Here is a 21905-nt window from a genome sequence, read left to right as displayed (position 1 = left end):
ATCTGGCCGATGTAGTCGCTGGGTAGGCCTACATTGTAATAGTTATGGCGAACGATGCTAATTACTGTTATTTCATTTGACTCTAAAAGGTGCGGCTAAGAGACCAGATGTTTACTCACATATTTAATGAGTTATTCATCAATCATTTTATTTTCCGTCAAAAGCGCGATGGGGACGAAAAATCAAGCCAGTGGTAACTAACACGCACCATGAACAAGTGACAAAACCGAAAAGGCTTAAAACACCCAGCACTGTCACTAAACCTATGATTAGTTAAATCCATAAAACATAAGTTGAAAAAGCGAAAATTAAGCAGACAAGCAGGTGGTGTGTTCAACCAACTGATGAATGAAAATTGGTTCAGTGCTGTACATCAGTGGATGGGAAAAGAAACTCCATCCCAGGCAAGAGCCCGGTTTCTGGTGTCAAATAGCACTAATGAAGGGCGTTGTTGATTAGCCCGAGTTTGTATAGCAAGAATGCACACCAATCATCGAAAATTATTGTCCAGCATCGTTAAACGGCAAGACTAATGTTCAGGTTTCAGGCATAAAATTTCTTCTCTTCATATTAAAAAAGTCGCCCTGGTGGCCTGTAAGCGCTTGCTAGCAACACGAGAAGTATTCCCTCTATTAGATCGTAAAAGTAGGTAGGCCTACTGTAATTTGCTGGCACCAAAAACGTTTGTTGTTAGATAGTAAAATGTTTTCAGTTTTAATATCAAAAAATAGTGTGATGGGCTGCTAATTTTAGTATCATTTGAATTGGCAGCTATCATAATTTTCCGGAGTAGGAGCCAAGGTTGAATTTAGTTTATCTGAGCTGGAACAGGAATCTGAAAATTCCGACTCCAATCACCTTTGGTGATTTCCCGCTGTGCTTAGAACCGACAGAGCATATCTATCACGTGGTTTCCGTTTGAAGACAAGCACTAAGCACGGGTTCGCGCTAGAAACCGCACAGAGCAGCAGCCAAGAGACCCCTAAAACACTGTTATTTTCACTAAAGATATGCAATAAGTGATGGTCTGCATCATGACTTCGTTGGTAGATTAGCTTAGTTCTTCACTAACGATTACGAAGTGCTGTGGGATATGTCGACTACTAATACTTTGTTCTTGCGGTAGACTTGTGCTGGTGTGGTAACATTGAAGTTTAGGCTGCAACCGAAAAAAATCGTGCGTTCAAAGCCACTTTTCATAGTATCTTGTAAACCTAACTTAAATTTTATTACATAGGCCGAGTGACTTGTACTTACACATTTCGATTTGAAGGCAAGAATGGTAGGTTATGTGGTCTTATGACAAATTAACTTTCGTTGCTGTATTATTTGTGTGAAGTAGCCTATTACACAACAAACATATTTGTCACAAAGACCGGCTTCATTAGCGGCTGTAGCAATATGAGCGGTGACGATTGATGGTTGATAATTCGTTTTGCTTCTGACTGGATGGTATGAGTTCTCATTTCTCGAACGGCGTGATTATGCTGTTAGTTGCTTAACTCTGTCTATACAAATTACTAAATTATAAAGTTCCCATTTTATTCATTATCAGACAAAAAGGCTTTCACCTTCGGGCAAAGCTTACTGAATGTTACATAACGCAGTCTAAACAAGTGAGTGAGAAAAGTAAAAAGGCAGGATTGCAAACATTACAACAGTATATATATGGCACACCAGTTCAAGCGAAGTAATTTATCTGATGTCATTAAGCAGAGTTAAAGCTCGGTCAACAACTGAATTACAAGATTTTATTACAAAACAACTCATGCCTCGTGACGTAACCGTCACAGTCTATATTCGTTATAAGGTAACAGACAAAACAATTATGATGTTATACAGTAATTATAATATACGATGTGATGTCTGATGTGGAAATACAAAAGTAAAGGAGACCCCTTTTTGCTCCCCACAGTTAATGGCAAAAAATAAGCGATATGATAATAGCCTACATACACATCTGTAGGCCTATATAGGCTATACTGGTAATATAAAGTTTAGTTAAATGTGAAACGTCAATTCTGTGCTTAAAAATTAACGCATAAGCCAGCTTCCACAGTTCCTGTGCTAAAAACTTTTTCCGGAGGGTGATTGCATGCTGGACTTCTGAACCTAGGTAGAAACACTGAACTAGGTGATTGCAAGCTATCCACAAGTTGTTTGGTTAATTATTGTAGGCTATCTATTATATCGGTGGTACCTTCTAAGCTTGTCTAGGGAAATTGTTTTACTTTTTTGTAAGCCTCATTAATTTAAACTCGACAAAATTTCTCATGTTAAATGAACTCGGCTTAAATATTATCATTAAGCATTTTGCTTAAAAGTTCTTTTTTAATCTTTCGTTTTGACCTGACTATTTTAATGTCAAAAAAGTTAAGCCGCAAGCTAGTTCTGGTCTGCATGCTAATGCATAGCTAAACTGAAAAGTATGCCATATTTTTAATAAGGAAACGAGGATGAAGAGTGACAATACTTGATGTGAAAGCTTGCACTGAAGCCTCATTTGCTGTTTTATATATTATGAACTGCTGTTTTGTATATTATGAACTGGCCTCAAATAACCTTGTTGGCTAACTTAATAACTCGCTCAAATAGCCTTGTTTTGTTACTATAAAGCGGAAAAAATGTTAAAAAGTTTGGCCTGGTGTTGATGAAATTCGTTTGTATATTGTTTAGCACTCCACATCAGGTCTTACATGTAGGCCTTGGTGAAATGTTGCTCTATTATATTGCAAACAGATTATGACTGAAATTTTTTGATTATTTTGTTTTATTGCTAAACTTAATAACACTTTGTTGATATTGTTCCCTTTTTTGGTGTTATTCAAGACGTTACATAGATTAGTATCACACTTAGCCCATTTGTACACATAAGTTAAATTCCAGACAACTGTGCAATAAAAATGGCTAGTTATACTGAAGAAGCATATGTTGAATATGAGGATGGTTTACAAGTGTCAGGAGACACCATGGGCCACACAGGAGATCCCACTTTAGACTTAGAATTTGAAAGACATAGACAGGTTAATGTTCCAGACGCCGTACAAAATTATTTGCAGTACTTTCAGAAGGCATTGAATGATCAAAACATGTATGAATTGGAGAGCTATTATGAAAATGGATGGAATCAACTCACAGAACGTTACTATGCCACAGAGGCCTGGCCTGAAGCAGAATCTATTTCTCCATTTGTGGGCAACGATGCTTTATTTTTGATTTTGTATAAAGAGTTGCATTATCGGCATATTTATGCTAGGATTCAAAATGGGCCGTCCCAGGAGCAACGCTTCAAATCTTACTATAACTATTGTGATCTCTTCAACTACATTTTGAATGCTGACGGACCAGTGATGCTGGATCTTCCAAATCAATGGCTTTGGGACATCATTGATGAGTTTATCTATCAGTTTCAAGCTTTTACCCAGTATCGATGCAAGCTTAGTAAGAAGTCTGAGAATGAAATTGAGATTCTGAGAAGTAATCCGAAGATTTGGAACATTCACAGCGTTCTAAACGTGCTCCATTCACTTGTGGACAAGTCAAAAATAAACGAGCAACTGGAAGCTTACAACAATGGAATGGACCAAGAGAGCATTGTGAGAGTTGCCGGCATATTCGGGCATCATTCTTTATACAAAATGCTTGGCTACTTCAGCCTTATAGGTCTTTTGCGCTTACATAGCCTCTTGGGAGACTACCACCAAGCTCTCTCATCATTGGAAAACATCAACATCACCAAGAGGAGCACTGTGTACTCCCAAGTGCCTGAGTGTCAGATTACGACTTACTACTATGTTGGTTTTGCCTACATGATGATGAGGAAGTATCAGCTAGCGATCGATACCTTTTCCAGCATTTTGACTTACATTCAACGTACCAAAAGCACCACTCTGCAACGATCAAGTCAATACAAAATGGACATGATAAATAAGCAGACTGATCAGATGTTTAATCTTTTGGCTCTCTGTGCAAATCTCTATCCTGTGCGTATAGATGAATCCTTGGCACAAAGTATGCGGGAGAAAGTGGGAGCAGACAAGTGGCAAAGGATGCAGAAAGGTGACAAGAGTGCTTTTGAAGAGTCGTTTTCCTTTGGATGTCCAAAATTTCTCTCACCTGTTGCTCCAAATTTTGATGCTGGGCCTCTTAATTCTCACAAAGAGCCGATGATCCATCAGTGCAAAGTCTTCCTGGAAGAAGTTGAACAACAAGCTCAGTTGCCGACGATTCGGAGCTTTTTGAAGCTTTATTCAACGATGCCGGTTGAAAAATTAGCTGTGTTTTTAGACATGGATGTCGATGAATTTACTGCCCAGCTGCTTTGCATCAAACACAAAATGAAAAATGCTCGTTCAGGCAAAGACCAGGAAGGCCAGCTCGAGGTTGACTTTTATATTGACGGGGATATGGTTCATATTGCTGACACCAAGATTGAGAGAGGTTATGCTGATTATTTCATTAAGCAAATTCACAAATTTGAAGAGTTAAATCTTCACATTAAGCAGCTGAAATAATTTAAATTTGTATCGTGTACTTTTCGTGTAATACTTACATGGACTTAACAAATATTGACAAACATTTGTGTTAGTAAATTTCCAGATTGTGTTTTTGCTTCTAAGTAATTGATGTCATATTTTGGTGCATATAAATATTTTGACTTGGGAAAGTTGTTTCATTACCAGAACTTTACAGTAGTGTGGTGTAAGAATTGTTGTGTTCTATCAGTTGAAATTAGGTTGTTGGTGGTAAAAAATTCAATTAAATATTTGTGAATTGATGCCTTACGTTGGAGCATTCATTGTACAACAGAACAATTTTTAATGTGTTGGCTTTTTGTAATTTATACTTCGATGGTTTTCTCAAGCAACTCGTGTATGAAAAGTTTGTAATGTTTTCACAAGAATTGTTCTTCGTCTGAACAAAAACTAGCAAAATATGTGAATTTTAGCTAAGTGTAAAACATAGAGGCTCGTGTGCATTGTTGATTCTAACACAGATTAATCAAACTGCAATGTTTCTTGTGTGCAGTGAGCAGAAATTTAACTATTATTTGTGGCCTGTGACTGATTTGTTTAAAGCGATGTCCTTCCCACGAGCGCCCGTGAAGAGATTCAACGACACTGAGGGTGAGGATTCAATGTTTACTTTGATAGTTTTATAAATCGATTTGTTAAAACTGTTGGAACGTAATAATAATAATATAATCAAATAGAGCCATTTGTGTGTCACTTTTGACTTTTACAAAGTTATTAATATGTTGTAGGGTACATTTTCATGAATAAAGCACCATAAAAATTAAAGCATGTCCAATATATTTACTATTCGTATTTAGTGGATCATCATGTTGTCAGGTTTGGTTGTGGTGGATCATGGCAGAAATCATTTGAACACCCCTGGTATAGTGTATATGTCTTCATTCTTTGACTTTATTGAAATTGCAAAGATAAAATGACAATGAGAATATTTGTCTTGTAATCAGGATGTGCACCCGGCGTAGGCACTTACAGCATTCGTGGTGCAGATAAATCAGTGGGCGTGATCAAGTTCGAGAACTGTTCCGAACGTTTTAAGTCCACTGAATCACTTAACTCTGACACCGACATGGAACGTTCCAACACACCCTCCAAAGAGTTTGCGAAGCCAAGTAATCGACCCAAGAAGAAAGTTTTTAACACAAAGTTTAAAACCCAAACTTTGCAGGCAAGTTATTCCTATCATTCAGCTTTGCGTTGTCTTAGCATATATGATAGTAGTTTGTTTTTATTCAAACACGATTGTGAAGATAAGCTAACTTTGAAATCTTTAGGTTGAAAAACAAGCGTCTAGTCAAAAATCACCACAAACTTCCAAACAAAAACAGGATCAAGAAAAAGAGGTAATATATATAAATTTAATATATATGTAATATATAATAAAGATATGTATGATTAATATATATATGTATGATTAATATATAAGGTAATATATATATATGTATGTATGATTTTTGTCATAAATTTCTTTCATTGAATATTTTTTTGCTTAAAAAGTTTGTTATGTTATTTTAACAGAAATATTTCAGTCAAAGTCAAACCAATCTTAACCCTCAATAACAATTTTCCATTTTTTCTAGTTTTATTTTTCTAATGTGCTTTCCAGATAAGAAAATTATTACAACAATGTAACGACCGAGAAAGGGATCTACAAACTTGCAACGATGAAATTTTAAAGTTGCAAGGGAAAGTTGCAAACTTGACTAAAGAGAAAATTCTTTTGGAAAGCCAGGTCCACAATGGACAACAAACAATTACTGCGCTTGAAAAGAAAAATGAATTGCTTGTTGCTAAGGTAAGAAATATAATAGTATTGGCTGAAGCATTATACTAAATGAATTTGAGTTATAAAGCTATTAAAACTTACCTGTACTATTAACATTATTGTGTGTATACATAAGAAGTAAGTTATGCTTCAGTGTAACACTACAGCAAAACATTAAGCAAATTAATTATTTTTGTGCAAAATCTATGTAGTAGGATAAGTTGGAGACATATTTTTATTATGTTGTTACTTTTTTAAAAGTCATTTTCATTTATGTCTAGAATGCTGAGGTGCCATCTTCGGAGAATTTCGAAACAAATCTAAAGGCAGCACAAGTCCAACTTTTAACCTGCCAGCAAGTACGATCCAGTTGTTTTTTCCAACAGATTTCCGTAATAATTTTTTAGGTCAAGTTCAATGTGCAGAAGTATCATTTAAAGATAACCTTGGATTCTTTTTCAAAGAAAATTGAGAAAGACGAAATAAAATTGACGTCTCTCACCGAAGATTTACTGGTTGAAAAATCCAAAGTATCTGCCCTCGAAGAATCAAATCAAACTCTGGGTCAGTAAATAGTAAAATCTAAATTACTGAATTTTTAAAACAGAATATCAAAAACTCCAAATCCTACTAACCGGATTCCTAATTTACATTATTGAATACTTTTATTCTCGTTCAATCTTTGAGTCCAATATGATTGCACGTCATCAGTACTTATATGCATTGTCATCACGTCATTTTTTTGCAGAAGAATTTTACCAAAGTAAGGAAAAGCACAGGGAAGACGTTGCCGCTGAAGTTCGGCGGCTGCAAAGTAGGAACCATTTTTGGGAAGTTTGTTAATTGCTTGCTCACAAACCACAGCAACGTTATACAAAAACAGTTACATTACTTACTGATGTTCATGTTGGCTGCAAAAATAGTTTGCTTCAAAATTTAATATCTTGAGGGCTGAGGCCCTATAGTTCTTGATCACTGATTTACTTATTCTATGTCTATTTATTTCAACCGACTTAACTGTTCTGTAGATGTGGCCGACAAGCTACGGCTGGAGAATACTCGTTTGCACAAAGAGCTTTCCACCTGTCAGATGACGCTTTCGAATATTCGAAAAAGTTTCCACAGCACCCTGCAGGCAGCTGTTAACCAATGCTTGACTGACTGCAGTGAAAAAACTCAAGTGAGTGTACTTTGTATGTGATGCAAAAGTTATTTTCTGCTCACTTGTCACGTAATTGGAGATGAAAGTTGAGAAATATGCATTGACTTTCATTACTTTTATGCAATGGATAACAACAAGTCACAAGCGAAGCAACTATGCTAGAATATGCACAATATTTATATAGATAATATAATTGATTGTATCTACTGATTTCTTAGTTATTGTAAAAAAACTCAAAATAAAAACCAATAACAAAGTTTCTTTGTGGATGCATAAGTATGCGGATGACGCAATGCTGAAGTTACAAGAACGGATCGAAATAGCTAACCAGAAGATCGGTGGACTAAACTCAGTAATCACAAATCTGACAAATGACAGGTATCGTGGTGAATCGATTTTCATGTTGTATTGAAAGTTAACTGTGGGCAAACTGATACCAATTAAATTTTAAAGTAAGTATTATAGTTGCTAGTTAATTGGTTACGGTAACTAAATGATTAGTTAAATTATGAAGTGATCACATGGATTTATTCGTTGATTGATTATAAAATCATTAATTAAAGTCATTGTCGGGTTGAAGTCAAGCAGAGACTTATTTCTCTCTGAGCATAAAGATTGTGATACCGTACTATACTTTCTAATCAAAAAGTTGGTTTTTATTTTTGGGTTTTCCCGTTTTTGTCCCAGACGCTTTGAACACGTCGTTGTATGTGAAAAGACAAATTAAAGCATTGGTAAATTAAGTGACAAGTCGATAAACAGGAAATAAATCATGATTGGCAGTGTAGTTCATTGTCAATATTATGTACATTTGTACAATTATACATTTACAGAAATTCACTGAAAGAGGAAAATAGCAACATGCGTGAAAAACTTGATGATTTAACGCAATGCAACGAAGCACTGTCATCAGAAAAGAGGTAATTGGATGTTGCTGAAACCAGATTTGTAACCAAGTCAAATTTTTTTGACTCGAGTTGAGTTGATCTAAGACAGGGATGGGCAAACTACGGCCCGCGGGCAGCATGCGGCTCGCAGGCCCATTTTATGCGGCCCGCCGGCACTTGCAGAAACTCCTACTCGTCACTTATTGTTTTAATTAAACAGGTTACATGACAGAATATTATTCCCTTTACGAGTGTGTTTTTCTCTTCACTTTCAGTGCGTAAACACACAAACGTCAGTCGCGCATGTATTGCAACATGCTCTCAGCAACTAGCCGTACACTTCTCAAGCATTGTTTGATTCAATTGTTTGATCATAAAATACAAATGCGATAGCGGCTACCGTAGGCCTACCAGTACTTCCACTTTCCTCCAAATAGCTTTTCATTGTTATTTGAGACGCAAAAATTAAAAAATACAAAAATTGTGTTTAATATGAATATGCGTTTATTTACACACCGGGTAAATTTTCCTACTTTGTAATGAGAGTGTGCGGCCCCCCGGCTGCAACATTTTTTCAAATGCGGCCCTCAGTACAAAAAGTTTGCCCACCCCTGATCTAAGACATGACTTGAGTGTGCACCACGCCATTCAATTCATGTAAGCCAAAGGTGGGCGAACTGCAGCTCGCGAACCCCATGTGGCCCGTCGACATGTTTTTTGTGGCTCTTCTAGCTGAATAGCAGTATCCCAAATTGACTACTAATTACATAATATTATATATTATTTTATAATAACCTAATTGACAAACACTATTGAGTTTGCGGCTCGCTGGTGTTTCTAGTTTTCCGCAAGTGACTCTTTCATTGAACAAGTTTGCCCATCCCTGGTATAGACTCCAGAGTTTTCTGGCATAATCAAGGTCATTATTATTTTCCTGCCTCTTAAGTTTATTCTGGCATTTAATTTGTTGTCTTGAAGTATAATTTGTTATGGATATATTTTCTTTTATGTGTAGCATTAACCTTTGGGTGCCACAATTATGCTAATTTGATACGAGTCAAGTCAGACTCATTTGATTTTCAAAAACTTAAGTCATTGGAAAACATGAACCGAGTCAAATCAGGATTTGTTGGTTAGAACTGTAGGGAAAGCTTTGTTACTGTCATGGAGTAATTGTTTTTGTTTATATTTCTTTATAGATAGTCTTAGAATAAGAATCTTGTTCAAAGAATTTTTCCTAGTGTGTCATAATTTTTAAGTACAAACAAGAATTATATGATTTTATCACTTAAATTGATTAAATTTTTGTGATGCAACAGAGCCCTTTGTGATGTGATGAAGACAAAAGAAGAAGAAGTCTTAACATTTCAGCAAAACATTGACAGCTTAAATAGCCAGTTGGAAAAGGTCACCAAAGAACACAGCAGGTTTGTCAAACTTTTATTTACAACACGTTTTGTGTAAGTTGTTGACTGCTATTTACAGTTGGTTAGCAATGGAATTTAATACCCTTCCAGTTCCACTGCTGGACAAGGTTGCATTTAATTACCACAAAGCTTTCATTTATGATGTTTGGTTTTTACTTTCAATACGTGATTAATATACTCTGGTTGGGACATGCTATATTTTCACTGCATGTTTTGACAGTTTTTATCAGTATAACTTTGACTCGATTAATTACTTTTTTACAGTTTTTTGTCAGTTGTATTTTTTTCATTGATAATGTTATCAGTATTAGTACTTGGTACCTTGTTTTTTCTTTTGACGTCCTACCTACCTCAAGGGAAGGTTTGATGCACCAGCTTCCGGTATTGTATGTTTGGAATTGCTAGAATAGAATTGCTTGCAATTATAGTTACCATGTCTGTAGGATTACGCAGTAGTTATCATTTCGTTTAATAAGCAAGTTGAGTGTTTTGTTATCAGCAGGTAAAATAATTTAAGACCTTCTTTTTTCGATGAATAATAATAATTTAAAAATGCAATATTCTTGCAGGTAGATGCTTGTGTTTTTTGATACAGATTTGAGTATTTATTTTCGTGAGCGTTAGTGCATGTATCTTCATACATTTTGTTTCTTATACTATTCATAGTCTTAATTTACCCACATTTTGATATTTTTATTGGAAAATGCCACAAAAAGACAGTCAAATAACAAATACAGAAGTACAATGCAATGCATCAAGCTAATACTGCGTTTTAAATATAAAATACTAAAAAGTGCTTTGCAAGCTGTATGTATAAGAAGATAAATTTACAACGATTTGCTTTGACAGCTCTAGTCGGTAATTATAATCCATACAACAAAAAGGCCATAAAGACTTCCATTTCAATGATTACTTGCAAATGTCTTTATGCATTCCGTTTTGTGATTTACGCATCAGAAATGTATACATTCTGGTGCAGTGGTTCCCAAACTAGGGGAACCAGTCCCAGAACATGGCACAGATGGTCCGCCACATATACTTTAATTCCTCATAAATAAGTAACAAATTTGAAATCGGTGATCTGCGATAAAGGAATAAATTGCCACTAGGGGTCCACAAATAGGAAAAAGGTTGGCAACCAATGCTCCAGTGATAATGTGGTAATATTATTTGTCTTTATCACATTCACGAATGGTTCATATCATCAGAATACTGATCAGTGAAGTCGCTGTTCATTGAGTAAACTTCCCCGTCCAATGTACGGATGGTCGTGGCTTTGTTGAGCAGTCCCAACCCCGATGACACCATCGCCTTATCCACTTTGATGTTCGCCCCACGCCCAAAGTCGATCGTCCCCAAATGCACCATGTTGTCTTCCAGGTCTTCCAACATGTCAAACAGGATGTCTTGAATGTGCATGCACTCGGTCGTGAACCCTCTGTCTACCTTTGAACTCTGACCCTTTGACGGAGTTGACCTTCCAGAAGTGGCCGGTGACATACCGTCGGATATATTCATCGCGTAACGCACGACGCTTTCTACCTTCACCTGCAAACAGAACTAGTGTTAAAGGCGTCGTCATAACTGGCAGCTCAGACTGAACCGTCTTCTCTTTTACCGTCGACATTTTCATGTCTTCTAATTTGTCCGCCAGATGTCGGTGTAGAGTCTCGAGTGCTTCATGCCAGCCCATACGATCTGGATATTCGCTGATGACCGTACCCAGGTTAATAATGATTTCATCATGGTTTGTCAGTTCTTTAAGTGTGACGTTATCACCGACCTAATCATTATAGAATCTTTAAAATCTCACCGTAATCGTTATGTTTGTAACAGGCATAATAAAACGTATAACAAAGAATCGCTTTAAGTCGCGGTTTTGAACGATATTGCGATAGACTATGAGACTCGTACCAATTTCCACAGCTTATCTGTGAACGCGACGAGAGATTGTTTGTCGAGCGGATTTTTGACCAAGTTGTTTTTGTTTCTTTTCTCCTTCTTAGGCTCAGGCGCAGTAAAAACGACATCATACAGAGGCTCCTCCTGAAAATATTTTGAAATATCTAAAAATAAAATTCACTGCCTCTTACGTGATCAGCTTTTCGTGAAAATAGCTTTGCCGGTTAAATCACGCAAGAACGCGCTCTTAAATCGCATATTTTCGTTTTTTAAAACCATCTTATTTAAATATACATGACCGGACAAAGTCTCTTGTTTTCGTCATCAAAGCCAACCTGTGTGACCCCGTTCTTTAGCTTCGTCAGACTAAGTTTAACCTTTGCCCAAATCTGTTCTGTGTTTTGCAGCAGGAAGAAGTCTCTGTACGTCATTAGCGAGAAAGCGGCCGGCTCTGTTTGTATTTTCTTGTAGCTTGGAAGTCCGTTTTGATAGCCTAAAATTTGAACCAGTCAATGCGAACAGTACATAGAGTTCTATGAGTCAATTTACAATCTACCAAAGACTTTGAATGCTGCTTGTTTTAAAAAACAACTGAAGTATTTTGATCTCTTCACTTACCAAGTATCTCTCGCAACTTTTCATCGTTGTCTTGGTGATAAAAGTCGCTTTTCAACATGATGGCATCACGAAATTTAACAATCGCTCTTTTTAACATGTGGTAGTTAATGAAGACGGTTCCTCTGCACGTCTCCATCTCATCGAGGCTCTCAAGTGTGTCCTGGATGTCGCTCATCATCATGTTTAGGCCTTGCTGGAAGCTAAAATCCATTTTCTCTCGTCAGTTGTGTTTCATTTCTACCATTTTGTTTTTGATTTGGTTTTGTATGGGTCTGGTAAATGTTGAGCGTTGTGGTTCGTTTTGGGTTTTGGTTGTTTTATAAAAACTGTCTTTTATACTTGTATCATTTTGTTACTACTTTTACAAAACTTAATTCTGTATTGATAAGTTAATATTGAAATTCTCTGTAAATAATCGGACCTGTTGCGTACCTGAGCGGTTTTAGCTTAATTCCCTTCTGGTGCAAACGTTGAATTCCTTCTTTGTTGTATTTGTTGTCCCACGAAAACGGATGAGCGAATGTGAACTGGATGTTTGCTTTGATCGAATTTTTCTTGCAGTGTTCCAGCAATCTCTGTGGATAGTTGCCAGGTCAACAACTTAACAATTCCATAAAACAACTCCCTACAACATGTTCTGCAAACTTTGCAGATTTTTTACATCTATCGTTTTGGCTTCGATACATAAACTACACGGCGGTTGGACACAACTGCATTATACTATGACGATGCTGCTGTGTTCTGTGGCGGTATTGGTGGTTTCTTTGGACTTTCGCGTGCGAATTATGATGAGCAATCATAGGCTTGGCTCGCTTGCCGCCTTATTACCTGCAATTCGTCCGCGCCCACGTTACTTGGGCTTCTGCTCGCCAAAATGTCGATTGTGACGGAAGAGTTCGCCGGAAGTTGGCTTTCGCATTCTCCGTTGATGTCCATTAAACTTGAACTACGCACCAAGCTACCTCCGTTTGAGACATTTCCTGAATAATGTAAATTAATTGATTTTTTAAATTCTTCGGCAAGAAAAGTGTGAAGTAATTTTCGTTGGTGACACAGAGTCATCCATTTCAATCGCAGAGATAAAAGTGCGATTAGATACATGCATCTAACTTTTTTTCTTTCGACACTCACCTGTTTTTCCAGTCATATCAAACACGAACTGCGTGACAGGATCCGCGGTTTTTCCGCCCACAATTCTGCTCGAGTAAATGACATGTTCCGCTCCTGCCTTATCTAACTTGTACACTGTGGCCATCAGCAAGCTATGATTTGGATGTCCGACTTTGTCCTGGTCGTTTCTGCTTTCGTTCGTGTCGTTTTTCAGCAGAAAATACGTTAAATAATCTTGTAGCGACAGGGCTGCCATTTGAATTTCTTCTTTCCGTTTTCTAAGAAAAACAAACCGACCTGCATTAACCCCATTTGACATCAAATTTACGCGAAAACGATTCACAGGTTGGATATTTTTATCTTAGCCAACTTTGTTCCGCTGTGCCATTTGTGGCTTTTTGCTTTGATTTGTCAAATACTAGTTTGTCTTCTATGATAAGGCAAGTTCTGTTTCTCACAACTGGTTGCGATCGGTCGCAAGACAATAATTATAATTGCTAAAACCGCTCGTATTTACGTTATCGACTTCCTTTCGACTAACTGAAGTAACACAGCTATAAATCAGTCACTTGCCAATAACTGACTCATCTTGTAAAACTATCTGACTTTTATTTTCCAACTCTTAAAAGTTGAACTCTTAGAGACAATACATAGACCACCATCTACTTGAGGTGCGGGCTCTGAAATTTTCACAATAGCCCCTTCATGAATTCTTTCCTGTCGTTTGCGTTAATCATTAACTATTAAGAACAGGCACCTCGTATTTTGCAATAATTTAACGGATCTTTGTCTTGAATGAACTCAGCCAACACGCCTTGTACTTCGTTTGCTCAAGGTCAGAAACTTTTGCTTTTAGCAAATGTACAGCAGCTAATTAAATGCTTCAGTTCTGGCTGCAGCAAAATCGCCTCAAGTGTAAAGAAAATTGTTCTCTTTCCTCTAACTTGCTTACAGTGTTTTGCAACTTCAATTCTAACTACTGAATGAAGGACAAGTTATAAAGATGTTGCGATATTTTCGTTATAACAGTTGCTTAGTTAACATTCGTTTTTCACTTTTGTTGCCAGACCGTTAACCCACATTTTGCCGCTTCTTTAAAGTATTTATCTAAGGAGCCATTGTTACGTCACAATGACTTTTATAACAGTCCTCGTGGTCGGCGTTTATTTGTCAACCGGGCCCAGCGTGACGTCAGAAAACCTAACAATAGCCCAGATTTCTACAAAATACCCACATGATTTTTTTGTTAATTTTTTATTTTTAACTTATTTTTGCGACTGACTTAACTGGTAAGTTAATTGCGTATTAAGTTTCATCAATGAACAAGATTACTTTATATTCTTATTACTACTGTAAAAGTAATGAGTAGTTTAACATTGAGAAGAATAACTTCAGTAACAATCGTATTTGACGACAAGCCGAAGTAGCAACCTTTTGTGTATAAATACACGAACTATTTTCATAATACCGGTCTTGTTATTTCAACATTCACGCGACAAACAAGTAGCAGATTTCGGTTTGAATTTAAACCGGCCGCATAGTACGAAGCTCTTGAGATAAGTGGGCACGCATACACACGAAACAGAAAAGAAAATAACATTTCAAATGTTCCGCGCTAGTCTGGCAATTAAATTTTATAAACTGGACCGATTAGCTTGTGAATATGGTAACAAAATCAATAGGTATTTTGTTAACTTGTTCGTTTAATAATTCTCGCTGGTCTCAAACTTTCCAAATTACTCTTTCTGCTTTGATGTTACTGCGTTGAAATAACGTCTGATTCTGTGAAACCTTGCCAACTTTTATCTGGAACTTTTTTCAGCATTTCTCCTGTGGGGAGCGCTACAAGATTACCAGTACTTTGTGGAGGATTCCCTAATCTTACGTAATGTTTCTTTCAACCCACCGCCACAAAATTCTAATTTCCATGCTCTATTGCTCTGTGCCAAGCACCATCTGACATCAGACATTTCCAAACGCTCACTATATGGCGCTTAACGTTTTTTTTTCGCCAAGAAACTTCTCTCGTAATTTAGTGCATAGACGTAATATTTTGACTTGTTACATCACGAAATCGTCATAATGACTTCGTATAAATGCAATAAACTGTTGTTTTGATCGTAAACCCACCATGATTTCACTTAAGTGGTATTTCTCTCACGCCGATGTTTGATCGGTCAACAATAAAACTTGTGCTGTACAAGACTAAGACACACGGCGCGGCCACAAGAAGATGTTACTGGAAAGTATTCACTTCTTAAAAGTTGATCGTGTTTGTTTGCCAGCACTGTCCACGCAGGTGAGGAGAATATTCAAACGACGCAATTCCTATTGTCACGAATTGTTTTCCATCAATTCATCGAAAACCGTTTTGGCTTCACATGTTTTCATCTTAGTAATCTTACCAGTTTTGGTATCAACTTGAACTAGTTTAATGCGTCTTAATACATCATACGTACCTGGCCAACATTTTCTTTCAAAAAAAGCGATGGTTGGTTTGATGACGGCGAAGATGCTTTCGTTCTCAAATCTAAGTCCACAGCAGGTTTTGAACTGAATTGCTCGTCAACCAATATCCGTCACTGTGGCGACATGACTTGCTGGCAGGATTGCAGTGCATGCGAAGTTAACTCAAAACAAAGCCCACCTCAACTTGAAGTGAAACTTATACCTTGAGAGAACGCGAAAAGGTTTAACGCTTCTTGTATTCACTTGACCTCTATTAGACTTCTACGCTCCAGCAGATCTTCGTTACTTATAATAAACGGCGCGTGAAATTAAGGAAGTCTTTTTTAAAAAACTTGCTTTCATAATTGAGCTTCAAATTAAATTTTTAATCGGATGTGCTCCGTTATAATTATTGCCGTAGATCAGGTCACTCATCATCTGAACTTTCAGTTAATCAAATTGTTATTGTTTTTGGCATAGCGCTGAAAAACTTCAAACGGAAAAGCTGGAAGTGCTGAAATTGGAAAACGAAGAACTGAAGCGAGAACTCGGTTAGTTCCTATCTGTTGCACTTACAGTCGTAACTAGCGAATGACATCTATACTTAGTTCTAGTTCGATTCAACTCACGGACGGTTGAACCCAGAATGACTAAACCCAGTATAACCCAACCAACGTCCGTGGGTTGAATAGTCATTAGATTAATACTTGTTTTAAAGCAAATTGTAACTGATTTGATTTTACTGAAATAGCAAAGTATTTCCAGATAACTATTAATAAATAATCAAAATGAGTTGATTGCAAGTGAGTTAGATGCTCAGCTCACGGTTGCCAGCTGCGTTTGCAGTTGACAGACCTTCTCAATGTGAGATTAATATTTTAACTGTTGCCCTATAAATGCTTTGTTGTGTTGATTTTAGAAACTAAATGCGTATTAAGTGAAAAACTGACAGAGCAGCTGGAGGAAATCTCAGCGCAAGTGGGCGCCTGTCACGATGAAAAGGATGTGCTGAGCAAGGAAAATATCTCGTTACAAGACCAACTTAAAGAAAACGAAGTAAGTATTAAGGCGCTGGGTATTTTTGATTTATAGCCGTCAGAGGTCGCACATTGTACCGGTGTTTCGATCGTTATTTTATCCTTGATCTCAGACTTCCCTGGAGTCAGCGAGAATTGACAACTGGGCTCTACAGACACAGTTAAATGAAATTTCCACGGACAATAAAGTCCTCCTTGAACGAATAGAACAGGCTGAGAGCGATTTAGTTTGGTAAGCGACTTAGTTTGACGTCATAGGTCCACGGGATGTTTTTAAGCAAACTGTAGAAGCTAATTCGAGACTATAAACGACTTTCCGTTTAAAGTTATGAAGAGAAATGTTCCGCTTCCAACGATAAATGCGCAACCTTCGAGAACAAACTGACATCTGTTGAATCCGCTTTCAAAGAAGCAGCTTCCAGGTTGGATGAGGAGAAAGAAAAGGTGGAGCGTATGGAGCACACCATCAAGGACATGGAGACACAAAATAGTGGAAAGTTGCATGAATTTACAAGGTTCTTTCCACTTTCATTGCATCGACTTTTCTGAGATATCAACTAAATATGGGGAAAATGCTGCTAATCTGTTGCCAATACTTTTTCTTAAGTGAAATATCGTAGGTCATTGATTTTTCATATTTTGTTAAACCATCCCTGAGTCTGAGTGATTAAATTTATTACGTTTTACAACAATTTGGCCTTTAAAGTTTCATCCTGGATCCGGAAATATCTTTAAAATCTTAATGAAAATTGGCAAAAGTCAAATGCTAAACTTAATTAAATAAATTCAACATGAGCCATTCGTTTAATACTGATGCACACTTGCCATGCTTCATCAGACGCATCATGGATACTCAGAAGAAACTAAACCAACGAGATGACGAACTCAAGGCGAACCGAGAGGAAATGACGTCACAGAAGAAACTGGCTGAAAAACTTCAGGCAAAGTTGATCAGTGTGGAAACAGACTATGAGATGAAAGAAAAAAGGTAAGTTCACTTCCAGAACCGTCGATCTCATTGTGTCAGTCGCCTGTCCTAAGTATAATTGTGGGACTTGTCCCTGTCTTTTTCCAACCATTTTTAAATACCCAGTGTTGCGGTCATTGTCGAGACTATTCATGACAGAATCATTTGCATACATTATAATGTGATTGCAACAGCGTAATAAGCTCAATGTTATACGATTGTTATGTCATAGCCTGTTAGAGCACAAAAATGAACTACAGGCCGACCTTGACCAAGTTTCCTCTGAACTAGAGGAATTAAAATCAAAGGCAAGCGAAGTTGATACGGACGAACTCATCAAAGAACTTGAAAAGTAAGACTCCATCTATCACATCTAGCGTTTGTTATTACGGTATAATATCTGGATACAGACGCTAAACTGTAATTTCCCTCGAATTGACTGCAGGTTTTTGTTTCGTTCTAAAAAGTATTTTCCGACTGAGACGTCAAACGACTCAGTTTGAGGTAAAGTTGGAAGCGACTAATCTAACTAGAAACAGTAAATTAGTAAGACAGTAAGTAAACGGGTTGGTTGTATGTGCAGGTGGAAAGCGATGTATGAGAATCTTGAAGAAAAGGTCCGACCGTTCCAGGTACGTCATATCGATATCGTGTAATATTTAACGTAACGAGCTATATACAATGCCGTTAAACTATTCAGTGTTAAACCAAGACAGTCTCTTAAATTTATCCAACTGTCTTTCAAAATTTATACTACTTCATCAACAATAAGCAGTTAGTCTTTAAAAGTTGCGATCTCTAAAAATTTATTCGTGGTCGCCAAAGCCAAACAAACACTAAAACTTTTTGTTATAAATTTTCTCCTGCGCTTGTGTAAGCTGCCGGTGAGCTATTACCGGGGAGAATTGAAGCTGCAGAGTTTGCAGAAGTGACAAATCAGTTTCCTGATAATCTTCACCGCTTTTACACAGAGTCAGTTAGACGCGTACAGTGCGGAACGGAACATGCTTCTGTGTGAGACCAACGCAGCACAGGCAGAGATGAACCAACTTGGCCATAAATACGCTGAACTACTCGGACATCATAACCACAAACAGAAGATCAAGCACGTTGTCAAGATCAAAGATGAAAACCTCACCTTGAAGCAGGTTTGCCAGTTTTTTGTCAATGTGCTTGCGAAAAGTTACCTGTTTACGCAGAAAACGGTTCATGTTTTTCACTGCTTTTATATACTTGTGGGGAAGAATCTCGTTGTCAAGTGCACTTGGTTTAGATCTTTCTACGCGTACAGTCCTATTACGTATGCTTCAAAATGGCAGGCTGCTGATCAGGCCTATGCTTATAAAAACATGTTTTGTGACGCTTTCAGGAGAACTCAAAACTGCGCAACCAGGTGATCAACTTGCAAAAGCAAGTGATCCACAACAGAAAACCGAGATTTGACAAAACAAAAGCGTTCCAACATCAGAAGGAGAATGCAGACCCAAATTAAACAAAAACGTTATCTTTCATAGTTTATTGCACGTTACAAACCCTCACGGGTGTTGGTAAGTTGACTTTATCTATTTTCCTATTTCGTACTCTTTTTTTTCTGGTATCTGACGCAATGCAGTGTAGGCTAAATCAGAAACCTTAAAGGGATTGAATTTATTATAAAACGTTACCGCCGTTTTCATTCTTACTTACGCGTTGTATATATCAATAGTTTACTTTGCATCTGTACATCCTTATTTGTCCTTCGATTTCAAAAATTCTGTAACCCATAATTTTTATACCCTGTCATATCGACCAAATGTGTCTGCTCTACATACCGTTTGTTGCTAAGTAATTCTTGTCCATCTACAACTCAACCAATCATACTTTTACAGGTGCCTTAAAATAAAACTATATTGCCTTATCTTTGTTGCATGCTGTTTGAGAATATTAATACAAGATGACTGTTGTTGTATTTGTGCACATTTGAACTGCAATAATGTGTTGGAAGAAAGTGAATTGTTGAAAGGGCAGCATTGCACCAAAGCCCAAGAATATTAAAGATTGCAAAACTTGAGATATGACAGATTAAACGTTACTGCAAATAAAAACATAAAATGCACATTGTGAAAAAAGGTTTGATGATAAAAGCAGACACGAGTTACACAACCGAAAAAACACGTTTCAAGCTACATTTGAAAACAAAAATAATGTTATGAGGGGACATTTTTGCGATTTTTCATTGCCTTTGCGTTCATCGATCTCCAGGTATTGGCGGTGGCTCTGTCTTGTTTGGTGACTCCACTGAAGTCGAATGTTTTCAGTCCGGGCAAGGCAGAAAGCACATATTGCCTGAGGCAGTGAAAACAATAAATTACAAAGGACAATATAGGCCTAGGTGTTTTAACGTTATTTGACTATTTGTTCTAAGCATTCTGTAACATTACTTTCAATCCGTACAATTGTAACTACTACAAGTAGCCCATTTTCAAATTTTTTCATTTTCTCCAAAGTAATAAACATTTACAAATTCAGTACCTATAACCTTTTTCGGTTTCGATTGGATTACCATGCAGGGTCAGGCTTCTCAAATGCGGTAAAGCGGCAAGTTTGTTTACTTCTTGAATTTTATTGATCATGTTTCCGTGTAAGTATAGAACTTTTAGGTTTTGAAATTTTGTAATAACCTAAAAAAACAGCAAAGTATATGCGTTAAAATTGGAACAGCAAAGAAAAAAGCTAATAACATAGACAAGATTTCGAAACCTGGTCAACTACAGCAAATTGTTTTTTTGCAGGGTTATCGATATCAAGTGTTAAAATTATTGATTGCACCGTCAACTGTGTTGCATTTTATGACCATTAACCTTGTCGATAGTCTGTAGTTCGTTAAAAGAAACGTCAATCCAGGCTACGTCATCCGAATTTTCTATTATTTCTTGGACAGTGTCATCAAAGCCATTCATGTCACTCATGGAATTGTTATTTAAACGGATGGCGTTGCAAGAATATTTTTTCGTCCGCGGTGATTTAGGAAGATTTTCCTGTATGTGGTTTTGTACTTCTTCTTTAATATCTGTTGTTGAAGGTATACACAATTTAACAACCAATGCTCTTCTAGGTTTTGAAACCCTGCTACAGTGGGTATAACTATATCTACTACGTAACCACGCTGTGTATTGTACAACATACGTCCAGCACTACCTACTAGTAGCCTACTACAGTCAACGGAATACGTTTGAATGAGATCAAACTAGGCTATCGGCTCACCACTAGCAGCTAGCATGCATTTAAATGACAAGTCCAATGGCGGGCCAACAACTGGGGACGATTTAGTTGTTGAAGTCGAAGCGATGCTGGAATTTTCCGGCTCGCTTGTCTTATTTGGGTCAACGAGAGCCATATCTATCGAAAACAAACATTACACTCAAAAATATTACCGGCACCGCACGATACAATTCCCTAGGTTAAGATACCGGTGCTTGTTAAATCAACAAGCTCAGACAAGCACACTTCCATTTTGAAGCGACTTTGGGTGAACTTGTAATTTAAGAGAATCTACAGCAGTTTTTGGTGGTCAACATAGGTATATACCGACCTACGTAATTCACTACTGTTGACTAAACAAGTTCCGGTAGTATAGTTAAAAAAAAGACCCATTGGAACATTTTTAAAAGAAATATGTACAAAACAAACACCAAAACTAAAAAATTGATTACTATGATCAGTCATTTGATGAACATTTTATAAATTTAGTCGAAACAGATATAGACGTAGCTACCGGCAGCCTTTTAAGCCTAAGCTCATTCATTTAACTGTACCTGATAGGTTGGTCGCTCAATTTCATTTAAAAAATTTTAATATTAACAAACCGTCTTGTTTACATACTTTGAAGTGCTGTAAGAATGTCACGGATTTCCATTTCGCTTGTTGATCAAGTCATGCGCACTTGCGTTCCAGTTACCAAGGATACGACGCCATCTAAGGAAACGTTTTTAAAAATCAGAAAGGAGAATACGTGAAAAAGTTTAAACTGCTGGAAAATCAGAGTTGCAAGAAAGTCAACGTAGAGTTAAA

The 21905-nt window shown here is 37.1% G+C and overlaps 4 protein-coding genes across 6 annotated transcripts; 2 read left to right on the top strand and 2 right to left on the bottom strand.

Annotated features, from left to right (window-relative positions):
• Nucleotides 1-976: 976 nt before the first annotated feature.
• On the top strand, nt 977-5028 carry LOC143444356 (eukaryotic translation initiation factor 3 subunit L-like). The gene has a single exon (XM_076943561.1). It carries the CDS (start codon nt 2904-2906, stop codon nt 4512-4514), a length of 1611 nt encoding a protein of 536 aa, XP_076799676.1. The 5' UTR covers nt 977-2903; the 3' UTR covers nt 4515-5028.
• Nucleotides 5002-19803, top strand: LOC143444354 (uncharacterized). 2 transcript variants are annotated; one of them, XM_076943560.1, is made up of 20 exons: nt 5002-5126; nt 5480-5700; nt 5807-5875; nt 6139-6327; nt 6579-6656; nt 6762-6861; nt 7049-7111; nt 7326-7477; nt 7737-7837; nt 8293-8379; nt 9666-9773; nt 16332-16402; nt 16771-16907; nt 17002-17120; nt 17215-17403; nt 17727-17876; nt 18088-18207; nt 18439-18487; nt 18827-19003; nt 19225-19803. In XM_076943560.1, the coding sequence occupies exons 1-20, from the start codon at nt 5012-5014 to the stop codon at nt 19345-19347; spliced, it is 2418 nt and encodes an 805-aa protein (XP_076799675.1). In that variant the 5' UTR covers nt 5002-5011; the 3' UTR covers nt 19348-19803. The 2 variants fall into 2 exon arrangements, with proteins under 2 accessions (XP_076799675.1, XP_076799674.1); XM_076943559.1 differs by having other exon boundaries at nt 7046-7111.
• Nucleotides 10446-15888, bottom strand: LOC143444357 (uncharacterized). The gene is made up of 9 exons (XM_076943562.1): nt 15863-15888; nt 13425-13681; nt 13122-13273; nt 12726-12868; nt 12294-12493; nt 12011-12168; nt 11688-11819; nt 11392-11556; nt 10446-11321 (listed from the first exon to the last, which is right to left on the bottom strand). Exons 1-9 carry the CDS (start codon nt 15871-15873, stop codon nt 10959-10961), a joined length of 1581 nt encoding a protein of 526 aa, XP_076799677.1. The 5' UTR covers nt 15874-15888; the 3' UTR covers nt 10446-10958.
• On the bottom strand, nt 19783-21786 carry LOC143444358 (leucine-rich repeat-containing protein 51-like). Of its 2 annotated transcripts, none has more exons than XM_076943563.1 (5): nt 21717-21786; nt 21099-21233; nt 20696-20904; nt 20367-20515; nt 19783-20180 (listed from the first exon to the last, which is right to left on the bottom strand). In XM_076943563.1, the coding sequence occupies exons 1-5, from the start codon at nt 21748-21750 to the stop codon at nt 20042-20044; spliced, it is 666 nt and encodes a 221-aa protein (XP_076799678.1). In that variant the 5' UTR covers nt 21751-21786; the 3' UTR covers nt 19783-20041. The 2 variants fall into 2 exon arrangements, with proteins under 2 accessions (XP_076799678.1, XP_076799679.1); XM_076943564.1 differs by having other exon boundaries at nt 21650-21748.
• Between the last annotated feature and the right edge of the window lie 119 nt (nt 21787-21905).

Source organism: Clavelina lepadiformis, chromosome 1 (assembly GCF_947623445.1).
Source record: "Clavelina lepadiformis chromosome 1, kaClaLepa1.1, whole genome shotgun sequence".
Classification (NCBI taxonomy): domain Eukaryota; kingdom Metazoa; phylum Chordata; class Ascidiacea; order Aplousobranchia; family Clavelinidae; genus Clavelina; species Clavelina lepadiformis.
The sequence above is the reverse complement of the archived record's forward strand: the minus strand, read 5'-3'. Positions and strand labels throughout refer to the sequence as shown.

Coding starts and splice junctions, on each gene's coding strand:
- LOC143444356 (XM_076943561.1), top strand. CDS start 2,904: ATGGCTAGTTATACTGAAGAAGCATATGTTGAATATGAGGATGGTTTA.
- LOC143444354 (XM_076943559.1), top strand. CDS start 5,012: ATGTTTCTTGTGTGCAGTGAGCAGAAATTTAACTATTATTTGTGGCCT. Junction 6,862..7,045: donor AGAATCAAATCAAACTCTGG/GTCAGTAAATAG, acceptor ATTTTTTTGCAG/AAGAATTTTACCAAAGTAAG. Junction 7,478..7,736: donor ACTGCAGTGAAAAAACTCAA/GTGAGTGTACTT, acceptor TGGATGCATAAG/TATGCGGATGACGCAATGCT.
- LOC143444357 (XM_076943562.1), bottom strand. Junction 13,274..13,424: donor TGATATGACTGGAAAAACAG/GTGAGTGTCGAA, acceptor TACATTATTCAG/GAAATGTCTCAAACGGAGGT. Junction 11,322..11,391: donor AAGACATGAAAATGTCGACG/GTAAAAGAGAAG, acceptor TTCTGTTTGCAG/GTGAAGGTAGAAAGCGTCGT.
- LOC143444358 (XM_076943563.1), bottom strand. CDS start 21,750: ATGGAAATCCGTGACATTCTTACAGCACTTCAAA. Junction 20,905..21,098: donor ATGCATGCTAGCTGCTAGTG/GTGAGCCGATAG, acceptor CTTCAACAACAG/ATATTAAAGAAGAAGTACAA. Junction 20,516..20,695: donor AACTACAGACTATCGACAAG/GTTAATGGTCAT, acceptor CTGTTTTTTTAG/GTTATTACAAAATTTCAAAA.